The sequence below is a fragment of the Uloborus diversus genome, chromosome 4, assembly GCF_026930045.1.
Source record: "Uloborus diversus isolate 005 chromosome 4, Udiv.v.3.1, whole genome shotgun sequence".
Taxonomy (NCBI): Eukaryota; Metazoa; Arthropoda; class Arachnida; order Araneae; family Uloboridae; genus Uloborus; species Uloborus diversus.
The window spans coordinates 116,225,914-116,248,931 of record NC_072734.1 but is presented as its reverse complement, the minus strand read 5'-3'; the positions used below and the strand labels follow the sequence as shown (position 1 = coordinate 116,248,931).

The following is a 23,018-nucleotide window of genomic DNA, read 5'->3' as shown; positions in this document are numbered from 1 at the left end:
TGAGGAAAGTTACTAAATACTTGAAAAAATTCCAGATCAATTTGGGGGAGGTAACTGATTTTAAGCGGGAAACAATAGCTGGCCAATATTTATTCTGGACAGAAGCGTTTCTGATTTTTTTTCTGCAGTGTATTGTTTACACTTTATAAAGCAATTATGACGCACAAATAAAAAAATCTATGTCAAACCCACTTTCTTCAATAACTATATCTCCTTCAACATGAGACTGTAGCCTTAGAAATGCAGATATTTCAACTTCGAACACCTCATTCGTGTAATGTGGCAGGTATTTTGGTATTTCTCTCTTCCGTCTTCCAGATTTATCAGGATCACCGTAACATTCAACCTGTACAAAAAAAAAAAAAAAAAAAAAAGAAACAGTTCGTCAAATCTTTATTATACATTTAAAATATCTTAACATGTGACTCAAGTAAACTACACATTTTTGTTTTTACAACAGTTAGCTTTCAGCCAATATAATGTGGAAAGTAAAGAGAAGTAGACCCCCTTTAAGATCCCTTGGTGCATCAGAATCATAAGTAGCACCAAAATATAAATAAGTGAATAAACAAATTACTAATAATGTCAATAACAAATCTTACTTTCATGTGCTCAAATTCAAAACTTGAGCACAGTTTATAATTTCATCATCAAATTTATAGAATATTTGTTTCAGATTCAAGTGTATTTAGTACTTTACGTAAATATATAAATCTGGAAATATGTAAAATAATTAAATCGGTTATAAAAAAAAAAAAAAAAAAAGAATAAATAAATAAATGAAATAAATAAAATAAAATTATGCTTTTTACCTGTATTTACTTTACTCATACTTACACATGGTAATACATTTATTTTGAAATCAGCAACCTGTGTATACTTTTAAATAGTTCACTTATAGTTTTAGATAGATGAAAAAAATACCGCAGAAAATTTAATCAAAAAAAAAAAAAAAAAAAAACTAATAGAATCTAATACTGTAGCATAAAATGCAAATTAAAAAACCTAGTTCCCTTAAAAATACTACGTAGTATTAAGGTTTTTTTCTTTTTTTTAGTGTAAATTAATATAAACTTGTCATAAATTATATAAATTATTTTGTTTGTATGGTTTCGTTATTGTTTGAAACGTAAAATGCTGAGAAATTATGAAATTCTTTTGCAAGTTAAAAAAAATAATAAAATCATTTTTAAAAACAAATGTTCAAGTATTAAAAGGGAATACTTAAATGCGAGCTAACTGTTGACTTTTCATGCATAAAAGAAATATCTCATTAAAAAAATCCATTTCTACTCCAACATTAATTCATAATTTCTGAAATTTCTAATTAAAAAGCGCTAAATTTTAATATCATTTCGAAATTTATGATAACATGCTCCTACAAAAATTAAATGGCGATAGTGTAATCCATTAAATTTCCTTCCAGAATTCAATTTCAGCAGCAAAAGTGTTATTTCATGCCGAAGGAGGGAGTCATTATGCAAAAGTTTTTGACTTTCGATTGGTATCACTGTACTTAATTGAAATGAAAGCATTTCAATTAGAAAACCACACATCCAGTTTGATAGCGATATTAATATTTTAAAAGATGAATTCATTTCCAACCATTTCGTGCTAATGAAATAAATATTATGCTATTCTCTAGTGTCATACCATTTTGTGCTTCAGTGGTTTTACTTTTGAAAAGTTTAAATTATATTTTCCAGCTCAGCACTTCTTCAAAAAAGGAAATTTATTCAAAATTTATGGAATTTTTGAAGTACTGTTTTGTAAAGGGAAACTTAACTCCTCGTGAAATAAATTTGTATGCTCCAAATTCAATTATTTTAGTTTTATAATGAGAGAGTCCAAATAATTTCTTAAAAGTTTCAAAAAATAAGTTGTTAAAAAATTTATTTGAATTAATTGATATTTAGTTTGAGAAACTAATGGGAGACTATTTTTCCCAAGGTCCGGTCGGCAAAGCAATCATTCGTAAAAATGAAACTTCAGTAAAAATGAAAACAACTCCGGTAAAAATGAAAACAATTTTATTTGGAATGTTTCGGATGTATCATCTGAATAGGGTAGACCAAGGCACGTTTACGCATGGGGCACGTTTACGCAGTGTCCTTTTTTCAAAACGAATTATAATTGGAGAGTCAATAGTCATAACAGATTGGTGCTGCTCCCTAGCAAATATATTCACAAGTTTTTTAGCATCAGTCGAGCTTCGGTTTATCATGCAGAAAGAATAATCTATTTTCTACTGAGTCCAGTAAATTTTGAATTCAACGTTTTGAAGCTTATTGTGAATAAATAATACTTAGTTAAAAAAGAACAAATATATAAAAATCGGCAGAATTTCATCCATTTTTGAGAATTGTATTTGTATGACCTGAAATGCTATTAAATTTTTATGCATATTAAAAATAAATCCAAATTAAAATGAAATCCAAGTTTACGCGTTGATGTCGGAGCACCTTTACGCACTTTTTACTGTGTCATACTTAAACGTGCCCCTGACACTTTTTTCGCTCCGAACTGTCTCAAACCTTTTTAGTATTTGTAGGCTATTTAATTTTGAAAATCTCTATTAAATTTTTAAATAAGTTACTAATTTGTATCTTATAGCTTACAATCATATTGTGTTATTGTAATGGTCTTCAGCTATAACTTTATATACTATATAGTCTGTAAAAAAATGTGCTTTATTTTAACGATATTAAGACATTATGTTCAAATCACTAACAGAACCACGTTAGGTATCAAAATAAATATGCGTAATCGTTCCCGTGTCCGGGTCAAATTTACGCAACCGACTTGGGCTCAAAAGTAATTTTTTTAACGGTTAAAAACACAAATTGAGCAAAAACTAAATATACTAATTTTGACGCCATTAACTGTTTCATAAAACCGCAAAGTCTAAAATTTCCTAAGTTAAAACATAAAATTAGAAAATTCACTGAAAACAATCCGCGTAAACGTGCCCCAGTCTACCCTACTATTTTGCTATATTTAAGGCGCTTGTCGTTCCGTTGCACCAACTCTCCCAATCTACGTTCTAAAAGTAAGCCGACTAATCTTAACTTTAATTATCTACACCAGTTAAATTTTTTGTCCTCCGAGTCAAGTCTTCATGCAGGCAAAAATAAAGAAGCCGATAGGAGTCGAGTCCGGATTGTGATGTCGGATAACATGCGTTACTAAGATATGTATTTTCTTTTTCAAAGTTTTAACAATATTGTCGTACGTTGCTGGTACTCATGAAAGTATCCCCCAACAAATTGCTCTTTTGTCGAAGGATTTCTGACGCATTGCATGCAAAAATTGAATGATGACAGACAGTTTTTACTTCAAGGGTGATTTTATTGTTTAAGGTACGTTTAATATTCACTGCGCATAGAATAGAGAACTGTGGCCGGTCGTGATAAGTGGGTACACCAGAGACACTGGGCATTACTTAAACGCTATTTGATTTCGGAGCTTGAGGGACGTTTTCATTTCGCAATTATTTAGCTCTTGAGGGTAATAAAGGGATTAAAAGATTGTAATGGGGACAAAATGATCACAAGGGGGGTATGGAGGCCATGAGAGTCTGCCATAGTCCGGAAAAATCCTGAAATTGTGACTCAATGCCACTTTTAATAGTTTGTTTCGTATCACCATTTATCGTAAGTCGAAGTTATTAAGAGTCTCGTGGTTTTTAACCAGTTTGATGTAAGATATGCGTATTCATTTTCATGAAACCAAGTCACAAACTAAATTTCAAGGAAGATGTTAGTAAATGTTGAGATCACACAGCAATTATGCACCAGTATAGATCTTACCCAGACACAGTTTGCAGATAAGTCAAATACACTAGTCAAAATTTTTAAAATGCCGATGAACTTTAAGTAACTCAATGATGATACAAACTGGATGTTACTGTCCCATTAACAAAAATAAAGCAGAACTTCAAGCAAATACCGAAGCAGCAATCAGGAATCAAGTTCAAACAGTGTAATGACAAAATATTTTTAAAGATTCACAAAAAATGACAAAGAAATTCTTACCTCAACGCACTTTTGCAGACACACACTAACTGTGGCAAGAAAGATGACAAAATCTGAGCTCTGAAATTTGAAGGCACGAAATTGGGCTCTAAGGACCCCTTCCACACTAGGGAACACTTGTAGAACAAATGGATCTACAGAACACCTGCAATGATGGGGAAACACTCTATTAATTCTTCTAACGTAAAGTCAACTTCACAATAGAGACAGCGTAGCAACACACGATTTAAATTCCTACCGCGACGCAGTGTATTATCCTTAATTTTATACGATTGTGTGTTTAATGTTTGATGCGATCTTCCTTATGGATCTCAGCAAAATTATCTTAAAATTTATAATAGTCTCCAGTAAACATATATATGAAACCTCGCCAGGTCCCAAAATCCCAGCAGAGTAGGCAGCAGCTTAAAGCAGCAAATTTTCAGGGGCAGCAAATTTTGCTTTGCACATTTTTTTAAATTATTATTCTACAACGTGAAATATTAGTATTATATCATTTTGATTAGTGACATCCTTTCCTTGTAATTTAATACTGTTTACCTCCATACATCTTATGAAAAGGGAATATTTTTCTTTTCAAGCATGGTAATAGATTAGTGTGAAAGAGAAAATTTGGTGCCGATCGAAGAAATGCATGTGTCATTGAGTCCGGTCGGAAGTCGCTACAAAATTTATTTTACAAGAATTCGATAATGATTGTCAGTGCCATAATAAGGACATTTGTGGTTTCTTGAATTATTGACCTCTACCTTCTCTTTTATTAACACTGTACCTGCTAGTACTGCACAGCGATTCTCGTGCCAAAAATGTAATGGAAGTCCATTGAATAAAAAAAATTGACGCCTCCCCCCCCCCCTCTGATGTAAAATGATAATTTTTCTTTGTATAAAATGCGTGCAGACCTTTTCAAAAAAAAAAAAAAAAAAAAAAACTATTAAAATTTCTTTGGAATTTAAAACTTTTCGCCAAATCATTAAATTAGATTTAGTTGCTTTAAAACTCTATTTAGCCAGTGAAGCAATTTGAAATATTTCGCCAAATAAACAAAAAAAAAAAAAAAAAAATGCATGAAATAATATCTTTTAAATGTAAAAATTATTCCGCAACTCTATTGCTTATCGCCAAACTCGCCCAGCAACCACGCTATCATAATCCATCTGTCTAACGAAAAAAAAATACATCCAGTGAAACATTAAAAAATCATCGTCAGAAAAAAAGAAGAAAATGTCCTACATTTCACTCAGATAAAAACAAATCAAAAGTTTCTTTTCTTTCAAAACAAATCGCGAAAACAATGAATTACATTTACGGTTGCTTCAAAAAATAATCCTAGACTGAACGCGTGCAAAGCGACCACGCTACCGGAACCCAGCCCTTGTGCGAATGAAGCGGATGTATTTTCTTTGGTAATAAAAAAAAAATGTTTCGCCAAACAAACAAAAAAGTATAAAATCACATTAACAGTAGCTTTCAAATCTATATATATTAAGAGCTGCGTTGCACGGCTTTGACCGGTCTACATTGAGAATAAAAATTGTGTTAAGTGACTTATATACAACAATCAGGCTTAAATAATAATGAAAAAAAAAAAAAAAAAACACCATGCAAAATTACCCTTCGAAACAATGACGACAGACATTAAAATACCTTTAAGAAATTAAAATGCTAAAGATGGAGATAAAAGCGTAACCATGGAAACACGAAATAAAATAAGTTTGAGAAATTAAATGCAAAATAAGGAAATAAACAATGTATTCAAAAAGCGTAACCGTGGAAACGGGAAAATAAAATGGTTGTTAACTTGAATCTAAATGACATATTTCGAAATTGATTTAAAAGCGCTTGTAATTTTTTTTCCTTTCAAGATAGAAGCTAATTTTTTCGACCAAAAGTCGAGAGAGATCAGGAGTAAAAAATGTCGCTTTTTCCTATGGTGTCAAAAAGAAAACTGTATGACAATTCCTTCACTTTTTATTGATAGATTTAATGAAGAAAGTAGTGCCTAAATTTCAGCTAAGCCTAAACAAGTTCGAGCTAAAAACGCAAATTACTCCCGCCGTAATTAAGTTAGAGCATTGAAGCAAATTGTTTAGAACGCGGAAAATTCTACCCTTTTCAACGATACATAATATTAATATGTGCAAGTAATTTTTCACCCCTTTAGTAGCCAATAATAGGCAATTTACGTGAAATTTGGGCCTACATTGAAAAAAAAAACCTATTTATCGGATTTTTTTCGAATTATAGCCTATGTTACTCAGTAAGAAAGCACCTTTCATATAGTGAAGGAATTTTTCAAATAGGTGCAGTGGTTCCGGAGATTACCTCGAACATATAAACACACAAAAATCCGCCCTCTCTCTTTATAATATTAGTATAGATTAATATATTTAAAAACTAGTGGTACCCGCACGGCTTTGCCCGTAATAGAAAAATTAAAAGTTCTTATGGTTCGCCTGTATATTTAAATAATGTGTGGTGAATTTTCTCGCCAATTGGCTTGTACCCATGTTACGGTTCCATATTATGACAATTTCGTATCTCGCCAATTGGCTTGTTTCGTAACTCGCCAATTGGCTTGTTGATAATTTTGTTCTTAAAATTGGAATAGAAAAAGAACCACATCGAATTTTCGAAATATCGTTTCGATGTGCACACCCCCATGCTACAAGCTAACTTTGTGCCAAATTTCATGAAAATCGGCCGAACAGTCTAGGCGCTATGCGTGTCACATAGATCCTGACAGACAGATCTGGACAGACAGAGATCCTGGCAGACAGAGATCCCGACAGAGAGACTTTCTGCTTTATTATTAGTAAAGATTATTTTCTTTTAATTTTAAGTAGCAAAGGTAAATGAAAATGAGTGACTAGCAAAAAAGGCTGACTGATTAAAAAAAAAAGGAAATTTGTTAAATTAAAAAGAACAAAAAAGTCTTCAAAAACTTTTTGAAAAATGATGCAAATCTTTAAATTGGGCAGTTTTTGAAAGCGGAAACTTTGGAATGTGATCATATTACAGATTACAAATGAAATACCGTCGGAAAGTGAGGAATGGTAAGAAACTCATGTAGAGTTAAGGAAATTATTCAAATTGCAGATTCGTAGATTAAAAAGTGACAGGGTAAAGGTACAGTTGTAAATAAAGGTGACAATTATAACAGAATAGTCAGCGCACAAAACATTGAAGTTCTGTGCTCAGCAAAGATTCAGCAACATAGTTTCAATTAGAGAGTCAAATCACGGTTTTGATCAAACTAGCACTCATACGTAATTTTGAAAAAAAAAAAAAATGAATATAATTTATTCGGAATGTAATTGTTTTTTCATCAAAATAACTTTTTGACCAAAACATGATGAATAATGAAATAACTCAAAGAAGTAATTTAATTGAGTCTGAAAGTAAAGATGCTGTCATAAGTGAACCGTGCACACCATTCGCGTTAAATCTCGGTAACTGTTTATTTTCCTCTTTCCTATCTTTAAATTTTCCCTTATGTGTCTAACACATGGGTATCATTTTACAATGGTTTATCTGCATTTTCATTATAAAGAAAAAAGTTAAAAATTCAAAGAATGAAAAAGAACAGGTATTACGAAACTATAAGGCTATGAAAAAATATTATAATGCATTAATTTATATATGTAAATAAACATACATTTTGTAAACATTATTTAAATCGGAATTTTTTATTAACCTACCCTAGAACCATTTTATTTAGCTATGAACGACGAAGAAAGCTAAATAATATGAACAGGGGATCCCCGAACTAAAATTTTTGGGAGGGGGAAAATTCTAAATGAACTTCCTCTTTTAGCAAATGATAAAATACGAGCATTCACACATGTCATACAAGCATAATATCTAATGAGAAGGAAAATTGGTCCATCACTAAGAAACAATGTAAAAATTTTTAAAGAGAAAACAGTCACAATGTTGCAACACTATCTCCAAATTTGCCGAATCGTCAGTAACATTGTGTCACCATTTCTTCATAAGTTTGATTGTTTAAATTTGGGAACACCAGTTTTTTAGTCAGGGAATTTTTTTTCTTCTTTGGGATAAGGGGAAGGGGCGGCAGATTTCGTATCTGCCTAGGGGCGGCGTGGAGCTAAATTTGGCTCTGAACCTTGCGTCAAATAGGGTAGCTCTGCTTTTTTGCAAAAATGTTTAATGATACTGGCCCAATAAGTAATGAAATTTAGTGACCTCGAGCGAAAAACACAACCTAGTCTTACATCGAAAAATTGTAAAATTTTGGACTTCACTGCCGTACATAATTTGTTTTTTTCAGAAAAACAGATAACGTAAACCGAGGTAACATTGCCAAGCTTTTAAGTTTCGAGTCAAATGTTTTGTACTTGGTGCAAGGAAAATGGAATGACACAAATTTTGTGTATTCAGTAAATTACCGCCCTTTAGCCAGGGCTAAAGCAGAAATACATGGAATACACCGCCAGCTCAGTCATTTCCAGCCGAGGACTGCAGTTTCGTGCTTATTAGCACTCATCAGCCCGGCATAGGAAAGTGACTGAGCTGGAGATGGAAAACCTCTCAAGGAAGCCAAGAGTGCGAAACAATGAAAGCAGAAATTAGCCCTGGCTAATGGACGGTTATTTACTGAATATACCTTGCCTCGCGTTCAATCTTCGAGTTGAACCGAACCATTGCTTCGGTCACTCGTCTGGTCTGCTAATCCTGTATTAGCTACCAGTTTGTTTCGCACTATTGGCTTCCTTAAGAGGTTTTCCATCTCCAGCTCAGTCACTTTCCTATGCCGGGCTGATGAGTGCTAATAAGCACGAAACTGCAGTCCTCGGCTGGAAATGACTGAGCTAGCGGTGTATTCCACAAATTTTGTGGTTTGGGAAAAGTCAAAAGAAATCGAGATCGCTAGTGTATTTCATTTTCGACTCCGTAAATGCATTTTTAAAAAAGTGAAAAACCGTCTAAGTCATCTTGCTAAAACAGATGACATTACTACACACTAAAATTTTCTATGTATTATCAAACTTTGTCTTATAAACTTTGTATGTACAACGAAACAACCCGTTTAACTGATAAGTTATCAAGAATCATTCTGTCTCTTCCTCGTAAATTCTACACATACCGGACATGATATTGCACTATCTTAGCACCTCGAAGCGAAATCTTGATGTACTACTTTTAAGAGGAGAAACTTTGAATTAAAATCTGGCAAAGTCACCCCGGTAGAAAAAGTTTACGATACTTGGATTTGAAAAATAACTGAATCTATCGATGGTATAATAGTAGAGACGTTGGAAGATTCATTTTGATCAATATCTCTTCCACGACAAAAATGTTACAGGCTATTTTGACGAAGTCACGAGATAATATAAACTAACATAAAGAGCGCATGAGAATAATTTAGTCAAGCTTCAATGGTCGTCAAATCGACAGCATTTAATACAATGAGCAGTTACTTTAAGGGAGTTGAAGGACTTAAGGGAACTGAAGACGTTAAGGGAGACTTTAATTTCAAGTTGAATTTTGAAGTCAATTATTGCCCTTATAATTAATTATCTTATAGTGTTTTTCCTTTCTTGTTGATTGAGCTTATTGCAGACAATAACAAATTGGTAAACTTAAAAGAACAACAAACTCTTGTTTTTGTACTTAATTTTTATTAATGCATTTAGTTTTTAATGGTTCAAATCAATTGTGCCATTCAGAGATGCTTCTTTCTTTATTTTCCCTCTTTCTTTTGAAGAAAATCTTTCTATATATAAAGAAGCTCTAGGAACAAAATAAGTGCTTTAAATTAAGTTAGCTGAAGAAATACGGAGCTTAAAATGTTTAAATATTCTCACATTTGGTGGTTTAGAAACTATACTCTGAGAGTATGAAGCGTACAAACAGTGGCCGCTGCTCCCCTATATTTTAGCAGCCTTTTCAATCTAATACAATAAGTAATTATTTCAACAAGTAGTGAAAAATTATCTTACCCATTCATCACAACTACTTCATCTTGACTCCTTGTGGCATCTGTAAGGGTGAGATATCGCAGGGAAATATCATATTGAGCTGTAACACAAAATAACCACCACGTTATTATTTTCGTAACGAGATACTTTATGTAGTATAATACATACATATATTAAAATTCTTTAGGTAATTTGTCATATCTCACAGTTTCAAGAGGGCAAGAATCTGTCGATTTGCAAAAATCTAAGTCAGTATCAGCAAAAGTGTAAACAACGCAAACTTCTTATCCATAAACATCCCCGAAAGCAATAGGTCGCTTCTAGCAAAAACCTCTGCAAGCCAAGAGGAATATTTTCTAATATTTGTGCAATTTCAAAACTTGTAGCTCAGTTACCATAAATTGCTGCACAGAAGAAAACTGATGTAACGTCATTATGTCGTTGTAAACGATCGTTATGAGATCGATCGTTTACAACAAGCCCCGGACTCTGCAACACCTGTAGGACAGCATCCGGGTAGCAATCGCCAACATTCCTGTTGATATACTCGAAAGTAATGGAACAAAACTTCAAACGTAGGGTAAATCAGTGAATGGGGGCCGCCATTTGCCCGATGTATTTTTTAAATCTAGTTTAAATAAAAATTCAGAATGTATAAAATATCTTATAAAAAGAACATGAATTTCATTCCTCACAAATGGAAAAAAAAATCCTGCTACATTCTAATCACGAAGCGAATAAATATATAACACATTAGTTACGGAATGATAATCATAATAAGTAAACTTGATAGCTTAAAAAAATGCACACAACCTAAAAAATCATAAAAATGGTTAGATAAAGTATTTTTGTCAGTTATAGAAACTGAGAAGGGGCTAGATTCTATATTAAATAATAATAATAAAACAACTGCCCTTTTCAACGGCATTTTTTGTTATCATCAGTAAACTATAAGAATCCTTAAACGATAGCAATTCATCATGGCAGAAGAGATACTTTTCGAATGAAAAATATCCTTTCGTAATTTTGCCCTAACAAAAAGTATCAATCCTCACAAATGTAAAAATAAAACGTTCTTGCTACATGCTAATCACGAAGCGAATACATCGAGAACACTTTAGCTATGGAATGGTAAAACGAATAAGTAATCTTGATTGCTAAAAAAAAGGGCACACTAGTGAAAATTCATAAAAATGGTTGGATAAAGCATTTTTGTCTTTTATAGAAACTGAGAATTTCTTACATAAGTATCAATAATAAAACAACTGCCCCAGTTAAGGACATTTTTTGTAATATCAGTAAACTATAAGAATCCTTAAACGATAGCATCTCATCTTGACAGAAGAGATACTTTTCGAATGAAAAATATCCTTTCGCAATTTTACCCTAACAACAAGTATCATTTTCTCAACATATATTTTGCATTTAAAACTTCACCGACTCGAAAATAACAAGTATTCCATCCTTCTTTGTCATCCAACCCCACCCAATACAACAGTCGCCTTTCGGCCGGGTAGGTGTGGGCTGGGAGGGAAATTGTCTGACGCCCACTATTTTGGGATGACAGCTCTGCTATCATCTATCATTGCACAAGCAGAGAAATCTTGTTCGTATAAAATGCTAATTACACGCTCAAAAGTTTTGGAGGAATATGTTGAACGGAGGAAACATTGTGGACCTTTTATTCTAAACAAATACATCCTGATCATTAGTGTTTATTCTGATAACAAATGGGGTTTGATGAAAGATAAATTAAAGTGCATTTAAAATGATAGGAATCAGTGTCACAAGTATACGAGGTAACAATGGACGGAATATTAATCAGCAGTGACGTAATACTAAAATAATTGCAATAATAGTGAATAATTGCAAGAATCATCTTTGCGTATAATACTGGACAGAGTGTATTGTGCAGTTTGTTGATTTTTTTTTATCTTTATCTTTTTACTTTTTTTTTTCAAATTTATTTTTCAATCTTTTGGTATGTGAAGATACTCTTACTTTATACGCACTCCAAGAAATTTGAGGTCAATCTTTAACACAATATTGAAGTTTTAAAGGAAAAAAAAACTTGTTGTGTAGGAATGCTTTGTAATTAAACACTATTAGTCTCGCACAGGGTCGAACTGTATTCTCGGAAAATTCCTTATAACCATTATTAAATGTTATTCAATCAATAAATTATTTTTTAAAAGTCTTTTTTTTTTGAGGTTGCGTTATAGTTTTATAAATAAATACGTCATCAAACTTCATTAATAAGGTGTCATTTTAAAGATTATTTTTCCTCCCTTTTGGCGAAATAACAATTCAATTAATCAATGTTTAAAAACTGAATGCATTCGTTCGGTTAAATTTCAAATTTCCAGTTGCATTGTTATGGGGGGAGGGGGGGGGGCTTGATAGCTCAGTCGGAAAAGCGTTAGGTTTTCAACTGAAGTTTCCTGAGTTCCAGGACCTGCTCGGTTCTTTAGCATTTTTAAAGGAAATATATTAATATATTGCGTTTTTGCTAAAGCAAAACTACGGCAAGGCCTTGCGTTACACCTAAGGCAAGGCCTTACGTTTTATACGTAAGTAAATGAATCGAAAATGCTCTCTATTGTTTTTTTTTTTAATTTTTAATTTAGCATTTTCTGGTTGATGAACGTATGGGCAACGACATAATGAGCGCGGAATATTTTATATGTTAGAACGGGTCATTGTAATAGCAAGCGAAAATGGAAACGGAAAGTTTACTCCTGTCAAGAGCTATTATACTAACAACTTACAACTTTCTCAAAAGCTCTGCACTAAAATTCTAAAGAGTAAGTTATAAGACAACAGCTTTGCATGTCAAAAATTAGAAAAAGGAAGATAAAACTGTCAAATTAAGTTTCGCATTGCAGTTCGCATTTACCGGCAAAATATGAAACGTCGGCGTTCTAGATTTCCTTTACCTTGCTACGTAATATTCAAAATAAGTCGGAGATGTATTTCATACTTTGCGAATTTTTTATTTAGCATTCTGTAGAATGCAGTGAAAATGTGTGAGTATACAGGCGTTTCAGTTAACACGCGTTTCAGTCAGATTACTTTGTCAGCAGTACATATACCAAATAAAAAGAAAAATAACCTTAAAAATATAAAGAATTTTAAGTCAAAACAACAATGATGTGATTGCTCAAAGATAAGTTTGTGGTAAGATTGGTAAGAATCTTTCAACTGGTAAAAATGGTTCCTGAAAAAGAGAAAAAAAACTTATCTTTACCTGAGGATTCTTTTTCCAGGTATATGAGAAGGTCTAATAAGGACCCAGGATGAACGATTGCACTTGTATCCAACCTCAAGCCTTTATTTCGCACCGCCATATTGACGTAAGGAACAATATCTTCAGATTGTATGATTGATGAAGGGCTGAAAAAGGAAAGTGCATTCACAAAAACTGGTTAGAGTTATAAAAGGAACGGGGTTAAAAATATTCTGTCGTTATACGTATTTTATAATGGTTAATTTTTTTGAAAGCACTTATTTGACACTTTGTTATTTGCTTTTGAAATTCAACTGAGGGCATCAAGAGTTTATTTGGAATTCTTTTTCGACATTTTTGAAGAATTGTGCTTAAAACTTTAACATTTAGTAAGGCATAATTTCAGGTTGTTAGTCCACTCAAAAATATTATTCTGCTTCTCTAAATATGAATTATGCTTTTCCAATAGTTTTTTAGTTGAAATTAAACAACAAAATGGTTTTTTTTCTTTCATTTGAAGGAAATGAACAGCTCAACTTACTTTGGTATCGTGAAATTGTAAGGGACACTCTCGCGTTGCCAATCGAGCCTAACAAATTCCATGTTAAAATCCCCTGGAATGACACATTGTACGAAAAGGAGCTCCTTCTCCTTTTCATTCGATTTTTCGATGACGACATGATGATAGAATATGTTGTGACCCTGAAAACAAAATCCATTATTTAAAAAGATCGACAACATTTTAACAATGTTAAAAGGTGGTTTCAAAAAGCAATAAAATTACCCTCAAATAAAAATGAAAATCAACTCTTCTCACTGTGTACACAAAAAACATAAAGAATGTCGCCACTGTACGAAATTATCTCCAAACCCATTTTACCTCATCTACCTGGACTGAAAACAATTCAGAAACGTCCCTAAAAATGGACAATTGATGTGCCAAAGTTCTGCAAGTAACAATTCCCGCAAAAACAAGAAATGTTCCCCGCTAAAATTCAGTAACCGTCCTGAAATTTTTTCGAAGAATTCAGTAATTTCCCCGGTTAAAACCAGTAGTGTCTCTGGAACCTTTAGAGAAAACTTAGGTAGTCTTAATATATCAGCTGCTCACTTTCCTACTTGGCCAAGAAAGCTCCAAAAGCATTATTGTAATCACGGTCAAAGCTAAGACAAAATTGCAAGCAAGTACAATGACTATAATTCGCCTGCAAATTCTTGAAAAGCAATGGAATCCAGAGACTTCTTTGCTCTCATGGGGAGCTTAGTCATTCTGGACGGTCCGTAATCGAGTTGAAACCGCTACACTTATTAAATATTCTCAGTTAATCTTTATACAGATAGCGAATATTTTCCACAACATTGAGAAGTGCTGCATTCGTACAAATTGTAGCAAATTCAGGAAACGTTTTGATAAAGATACTTGATTTTCTCAAGAAGTGGAGAAGAACCTTTGAAATCCCGAAACGTTCCACTGAAATAATCAGTAACGCTTAAGTATTTTTTTGCAGTGTATATGAAGTGTTTGTATAGGTATTCTATTAAACTATTATTGGTCATTAGGAGAAATTGTTAAATGGTGTTTACTGTCTATGTATATTTTCACTTTACTCATTATTTCCCTATGCTATTAATGTCCTTTACTCATGTAGGATTGTTTTGCTACATTATATTCTTCTCACGTTTTGATTTTGTCCATATGTTTAAATTTTTTAAACACGTTTAAGGGTTTAAGATAATTAATATTAATTATTTTAGTAATATTAAAAACCGCTAAAGTACAAAAAAAATCAATACGTAATAAAGAGGTTTGTTAGATTGAAAGTCAACATAATTTAAGGATACATTTGCAGCAATCAGTACATTAAACTCAACTGCACAAAATGTGAGAAGTTTTTTAAATTTTCCTTACCAAAATGCACTTTATTCATTACACATTTTCCGTCTTATTTTCAATTTAAACAAAGAAGTTAGATTTTAAAAATCATACTTGAGAATTAATGCAATTTGTAAATCGCTTCTAAAAATATAAATGTGAAACTGCAATAAGCATTAAGTTCATGATTGGATATCATTCCTGTAAATATAAATTAGATAAAATGTATTTAAATGAATAAGCTTTTTTAGAGGATGATTATTTAAAAACAATATTTAATGCACTTTTAGTTTTTTTTACATGCTTTTCTTTAACTTCACTCGTTGTACGTAACTTTTTATTTTCGCTTTTTCCTAAAGTTTGGAGTGCTGGAAACATGTTTACATACATGTATATACTGAAAAAAAATTGTTTGTTTGTTTGTTTGTTTGCTTGTTTGTTTGTTTGTCTGTCTGTATGACCGGATTTTTTCAAATCTTGCAACTTTGATTAAACCAACTTCCAGATGTCCTAGGGTACTATTTTTTTTTTAAACACTCGTCATGGATGACAATACAAGGTTCCATCATGAGTTTTGGACCCGGATAACCAGGTCGATGATGACGGACCGGTATACTCGCGGGTTACATGCTCTTCTTTAACTTCACTCGTTGTACGTAAATTTTTAATTTCGCTTTTTCCTTCAGTTTGGAGTACTGGAAACATGTTTACATGCATGTATATGCTGAAAAAAAATTGTTTGTCTGTTTGTTTGTTTGACCAGATTTTTTCCTATCTTGCAACTTTTTTTAAACCAACTTTCAGATATCTTAGGGTGATAATTTTTTTAAAAAAACATTCATCTTAGATGACAATACAAGGTTCCATTATGATTTTTGGACCTGGACATCCAATTCGATGATGACGGGCAGGTATATTCGAGGGTCAAAAAAAAAAAAAAAAACATAATATGTAACTAAAATTAAAAAGTCTTCTTACAGACACTCTAAACCGCCAAAAAAAGTGACTAACAACGAAAAGAGAAACAGCAACACAGCGCAAAAGAAGGTTGGAAAAGGCTCGTGTGAAATATAGAAGCTTAATAATAATGAAGATGTTCAACCCAAGTGAGAGAACGGGAACGTTTTTGACCACGTCGTTTAAAAGAAACCGCCTGCAGAACGTAAAGTTTGCTTAGCAGCAAACAGGTTGAAAAATTCACAATCTCGCTCAATCGAGATTTCTGAAGAACGCAAAGCTCGCCAAGAATCAGATCGTCAAAGTAATTCTCAACGTGAAGCAAATGAATCCGATCAAAAACATAAAGCTCGCTTTGTGATTGAGCAAGCTATACGTCGAGCTACAAATCTATTCAAACGACGGACCATTGAAAATAACCCCTGTTTTGCCTTATCTTTGATGAATTGAGTTTCAGTTTAAGTAAGTTTGTTTCTATTCTTGGTAGTGTGAACTTGAAATATCTTTAAGTTGTCGTTAACCCCACTAAGTACTTTACAGCAATCTCTACTTGTTTCTTGTGTTCTTTTTTTCAAAATCAATTGAAAAGTCAAGCTTGCTACACTTTTTTGCTGTTATTATTATTACATGATTTTCTTTAACTTCACTCGTTGTACGTAACTTTATAATTTCGCTTTTTAATTCAGTTTGGAGTGCTGGAAACATGTTTACATGCATGTATATACTGAACAAAATTGTTTGTCTATATGACCGGATTTTTTCAAATCTTGCAACTTTGATTAAACCAACTTCCAGATGTCCTAGGGTGCTATTTTTTTAAACACTCGTCTTAAATGACAATAGAAGGTTTCATCATGACTTTTGGAACCGGACATCCAGGTCGATGATGACGGACCGGTATATTCGGGTGGTTACATGCTTTGCTTTAACTTCACTCGTTGTACGTATTTTTTTAATTTCACTTTTTCCTTCAGTTTGGAATGCTGGAAACATGTTTGCATGCATATACTGAGAAAAAAAATGTTAGCCTGTTTTTTTTTGTTTTTTTGTCTTTATAACCGGGTTTTTTTCAAATCTTGCAACTTTGAATAAACCAACTTCCAGATGTCCTAGTGTGCTATTTTTTTAAACTCTCGTCTTTGATGACAATACAAGGTTCCATCATGATTTTGGACCTGGACATCCAGGTCGATGATGACGGACCGGTGGTCAAAAAAAAAAAAAAAAAAAAAAAAAAAAAAAAAAAATATATATATATATATATATATATATATAACTAAATTAACTATTTTGTAACAATAAGCAGCACGAAAATTTTTTTTCTTTAAATTCATTTTATTTTTTTTAATACAGTTTTTAATTTATGAAACCATATTTATTTTTAAAAATAAAAATAATTTTGAATTTTTATCAAATCTTACAATTTTGATTAAACCAACTTCCAGATGTCCCAGGGTGCTATTAATTTTTAAACTTGATGCATGATGCAACCTTGTATGGACTTGGACATCTAGGTCGATGATGACGGACCGGTACATTCGGGGGCTAAAAAAAAATATAAAAAAAAACGAAATATATAACTAAAATTTAAAAACATTTCTTACAGACACTCTAAACCACCAAAAAGAAGTGACTAACAATGAAAAAAGAAACAGCAACGCAGCGCAAAAGAAGGTTGGAAAAGGCTTCTTCATTGATGAAATATCCATGGTACCGTACGAGATGCTATGCATGATTGACTCGCGTTTGAGGCAATTAAAGAACACTGACAACTTTTTTGGAGGCCTTAACATTCTAGTATTTGGTGATCTAATGCAGCTTCCACCTGTGAGAGGAAGACAAATATTCCAACAGCCCGAGCACATGATTCCTGCTACTGACTTATGGAAACTTTTTTCTTTGGTAGAATTGGTGGACAATATGAGACAGCAAGGAGACATGTTGTTCGTTGACCTCTTAAATGCTCTTAGAATTGGTGAACTCTCGGCACAGCATATGGCTATTTTACTTGAGAGAGAAAGTTCTGATATGGATGGAGAGTTTTCCATTGAAAGAGCCTTAAGAATCTACCCAACTAACAAGCAGGTAGATGAACATAACAATCGAGTTCTCCAGTATTTCAGGAGCAAAAATACTAGTATCTACAAAATTCGTGCCCAAGATCAACTAATCGATGCAACAAAAAAACTCAACGAAAATACAAGTATCGATAGCATCATTTCAAAAGACATTAACAAGACCGGAGGTTTACCGCGAGAATTAGAAATTTTCGTAGGAGCTAAGGTTATGTTAAGAGCCAATATTGACGTCACCAAAGGTCTTGTTAATGGAGCTATAGGATTTGTAAAAGAGATTGTTTGGCCATATTTTCGCAGAGCTCAAGTGTATGCCGAGGACATACCATCTGTTCTCATCAATTTCGGTAAAGACGGCATACACAAAATCGAGCCGAAATCCATTCAATTTCCAGCTTTATACAGTTATGGAACTGCCGAAAGGCGAATGTTGCCGTTGATTTTGTCGTGGGCTTCAACTGTACATAAAATGCAGGGAAGTACTGTGGACTATGCAGTTGTCTATCTTGGAAATAAACTATTTGCTGAAGGACAAGCGTACGTAAGCTTGAGCAGAGTAAGATCTCTTGCTGGACTCCGGATAGAAGAGCTCGACTGCACAAAATTAACTGGCAAGAAGCCTTGCAATAATGATGCTCTTGTGGAAATGGAGAGAATGCGGAGGTACAGTGAAAATGATGAAAGAATACGAAATAGTACTGTCAAAAATGCTTGAATTTTCAATGTGGACTAGACCTACTGGGCAAACCACAATTAAAAAAAAAAAAAAAAACGTTTCTGACTATTTACCTCTCAAGTGGTGTGGAAAAAGTAGCATTTTGCATGTGTCTAGTGATGTGATATACTAGAAATATTGGTATTTTGTAATTAAAACTACAAAGTAGAAAATAAAAATAATAAAAATTTTTTAAAAACATGCTTTTCTTTTTTTCATTCAAAAAAATGAACTAAAAAGTGGAAAATAATTTTCTTTTATCACAAAAAATTTATCCTATATAACACATAAGTTAACATCAGACCTATTGTATTACGATACATTGAAATTATCATTTAAATTTCTGACTCAAAAGAAAAGCGTGGGCGCCTTATCATAAACCAACGTAAGTTTAGTAATATGAACAATAAATAGTAGTCGATTGAAAATTGAATTTTAATGTTCGCATATACTTATTAATTATCCTTATAAGATAATCAAAAATATTTTCGATAACTTTATGATAAGGCGCCCACGCTTTTCTTTTTAGTCAGAAATTTAAATGATAATTTCAATGTATCGTAATACAATAGGTCTGATGTTAACTTATGTGTTATATAGGATAAATTTTTTGTGATAAAAGAAAATTATTTTCCACTTTTTAGTTCATTTTTTTGAATGAAAAAAAGAAAAGCATGTTTTTAAAAATTTTTTTATTATTTTTATTTTATTTTTTGATTTACTTCACATTAGTTTACTTCTTCAAAAAATAAACAGGAACAAGATTACAACAACATTAATAGATATTATTTCTCTTTACCTAAAACCAGAACAGTAGACTATTTAATCTGGAATTTGAATGTCAGCGAATTTACTCTAATTTTTAATAGAAATATTTAATAAAATGCTGGGGCTCCAGATTAAAATCAAACATACATTGCACAAAGGGATGATGAAATAAAATTTTGCACTTACCTTTTGTTTGTTTAGCATTTTCGATACACCGCAATGTTCACCAGTATCATTTAAACTTAGGTAAAAAAGAACTAGACTTTCAGCAAGTCTTGGCTCGCAACCTGAAAACAAATACTCATAAATGTTGAAAGCTTGAAATTAATGCATTTTGGATCATAATCATACTGTAAAAATCAATGCTTAAATTCCACTTATAGTTTTATTTTTCAGGGAAACAATTTGAAGAAAAAAACTTTTCACATTGCAAGATATAACTACAAATAATTAACTAAAAATAGTGAAAAAAATTTAAATAATATTTTTACTTTGTTGGCTACCCCTGTGTACAATTTTTAACTTGTAGTGAAATACAAGACCTCAACACGTTGGCACGTAATTGTGCAAACATACTTAACGAAATAGGAAATATTCAACAGAACCCCTGACAATGTAAATAATTGGGTGCCTCGATCTGTCGCTTTTTAATGCAAAAAGTGAGGAAAAGCGTGCCTTTTTGTATCAAATTATCGTTCGCAATAATTGTTATCACAAAAGCAAATTAAAAATGTTGCAAATACGTCATTTTGTTTTTATTATGATCTACGTAAATCGTTTCCCTTTTAGATCACGTTTAATTAAAAAAAAAGGAAAATTTCACATGGAGCTAAATCTGGAGAAAATAGAAGGTATTCCAATGCTCCATTTTTTTTTCAATCAGAAGTTGCTTTAAACAGAAAAAGAATGATGCTTTATTCCCACCGAGATCCTCTCGCAGAATTTCCCTCGCAGTGTTTTTGTCAATGCTCGCAGTTTGAGCTATCATTCCGAAAATCAGTCAACAACTGTTCAAATCAACGAACTGAGAATCCTATCGACAAGCGGGATACGAGCGTGCTTAACCACGTCTGTGAAAATTCGAGAGCACTTTTGCTAGCTGTACAGCTGCAGATATGTCCAAGGACACAATTAACTCCTTCTTTTTTCACCTCCGCAACTTTTAAAGTATTGACTGCGCGTCTTCTACTCCAACTAAATGAGGGTGTGAGGGTGAGAAAAATATAAATTTGAACAAATGCATACCTGGATATCCTTTGAGATTCTGTAAGTAAACGATGGACGCAGGATGATGAGTTAGGTTGAGCGTTACTTGCATTGTTTCTGAGCCACAAGTAACGTTATAAAACACTGCAAAAGAAGATTAAATGTAAGTTATTTCTGTTTGAATTTAAGAAAACCAAAAAACCATTTCAAATATTCTAAATACTTTCATAATTGAATATAAAGGGGAAACTAGGGAGGTTTAACAAAACAGGGTTTTTACAAACCCCTGTTTTTCATATTTATGAATTTTATTAAACTGAGGAGCAATTGGTGATAGCATGGTAGTAAGTACAGTCCTAAGTTATTTTTCCCGTTTTTGATCATTTCCAAATAGAATCAGGGAGTGATCACAGAGACACAGAAATTAGAGGCATTAGTAGAGGCACAGAAAAAATTTCTTTGAAAATGAAATTCAACTATAAATATTTTTAAGAATCATTATTTTTATTGATTTCAGTTAAATTTATTTACAATTAGTAGTATTTCTTTAGTTTTAACTGTTGTACTACTTTTTAATATTCTTTCATTATACATGTCACTATTTCAGCATAATTTTTATAAATCAATTAAATTCATCTCTAGTGGGTAGGTTTCCCATACATACTAATTTACGCATTGTACATTTATCGTTAGAAATGCTTAGGTAGCTCCAAAACTAAGGTCCGTTTAATCATAAAAAAATAAGTTCAAGGAATAAGAAGCAGTAAGAGGATATATTTTTATTTACAGTGATGTTTTACTTCATATCTAGTTTTTCCACACGATTTCTATTCGAATCAATACATCTGCCGCAACGCTTCTCTATTTATAACTATTCTTCATAGACGTCGGGAAATTGAACCTGTTGTACACGTTCATTTTGAAATCATCGTCGTTTTGAAATTGTCGTATTCTCAGCTATTTTGCAGATGCAAGAAGAAGTAGACGCTTGCTGCTAGGTTGGGATTGCGCAGAGAGTAATTAAAATGTTCCTAATGAAAATCGTAACTATTCTGCTTTTTTTTTTAACTTGCACTGTTAGTGAGTGCGTTGTAGATCCTTACAGTGAGAATAAACTACAGTGAATATCAGCAGCTGAAGATTTGTTTGCCTCCGAAAATGTAATTAAAAAAGCCATTTTACGACTGGCGACATCTATACGATGTCCCAGTCCATTGTATCCAGCTCTCATCAACTGGTAAATAATTACTTAAAAAAAAAAAAAAAAAAAAAAAAAACGGGCTGTAGTAGTTCTGTAAAGAGTTACTAAAATGCGCTGTTATCTTGAATTTATATTCAGGACTACCTTCAGTTCTGGTCACCAGACCTTAAAGTTGGATTGCAGGTTTTGTTTTTTAAACTCTAATAAACAAACCACATTTCATAGTTCCGTCTGCAAATTCCCACCTTGTTTATTTGTTTACGATGATGATTTGGGTGCGGCATAAAACGAGCAAACGTTTTCTGTGAATTAATCACATATTTGTAATGAGTGAATGTTGAGTGACCTTTTTTTCACAATTATATGCATCTGAATTATTTCTGAAGATATGCGGAACTTTCTGCAGTACTTTGCTGCACATAGAAAGTTACTTGAGAAGATTTTGAATGGTCCCGCATAAAACTGCCTTGACTTCAGAAGCGATATTTCCTGTGCGATGACATGAAAATTAAGAACCAATTAAATGAGAAAAACATCACTTGACTTTTTCTGTAACGAATTCAAATCACATTTTTTTTTTGCAAAATTGAGATAGGAGCATCTTAAAGGATATTTATGAGTAAGAAAAATAATTTTAGCTGCAATTTTAGCTGAATTCTGCTATCATTTCAACGAAAATCGTTCAAACTACTCGTGTATAAATTAAATTTCTACGTAAAAAGTTGATATTGGTCAAATAAACATAATTCGTCTTCCACTCTATCAAGTAATCTCACAAATGATTAATTTTGCTGATTTGAGTGTATTTTGCATTAGTTCAAACTAATTTACTAGAATTTCATTCACCTTGCGACCTTTATAATCTTTATCTCTACATTGTTTATTAATACGATATTAATTAATTTTTGCTCTCAGTTTAAATAAATATGAAATGAAAATGTAATTATGCTCAGAAATATAATGTTCAATGAATAAAATTGCCCAATTCATGCGAAAAGAACTTAAATTGGAGGATAAG

The 23,018-nt window shown here is 32.4% G+C and overlaps 1 protein-coding gene across 1 annotated transcript in view; it reads right to left on the bottom strand.

The window, feature by feature from the left end:
• Positions 1-23,018, bottom strand: part of LOC129220513 (uncharacterized) — a 287,706-nt gene that overhangs the window by 5,699 nt on the left and 258,989 nt on the right. The window contains exons 2-8 of the mRNA XM_054854940.1: positions 20,839-20,943; positions 19,780-19,880; positions 13,747-13,907; positions 13,227-13,372; positions 10,001-10,079; positions 4,035-4,179; positions 193-346 (exon numbers count right to left, since the gene is read on the bottom strand). Of these exons, the coding sequence (XP_054710915.1) occupies positions 193-346; positions 4,035-4,179; positions 10,001-10,079; positions 13,227-13,372; positions 13,747-13,907; positions 19,780-19,880; positions 20,839-20,943 (891 nt within the window). The remainder of the gene's footprint in view (positions 1-192; positions 347-4,034; positions 4,180-10,000; positions 10,080-13,226; positions 13,373-13,746; positions 13,908-19,779; positions 19,881-20,838; positions 20,944-23,018) is intronic.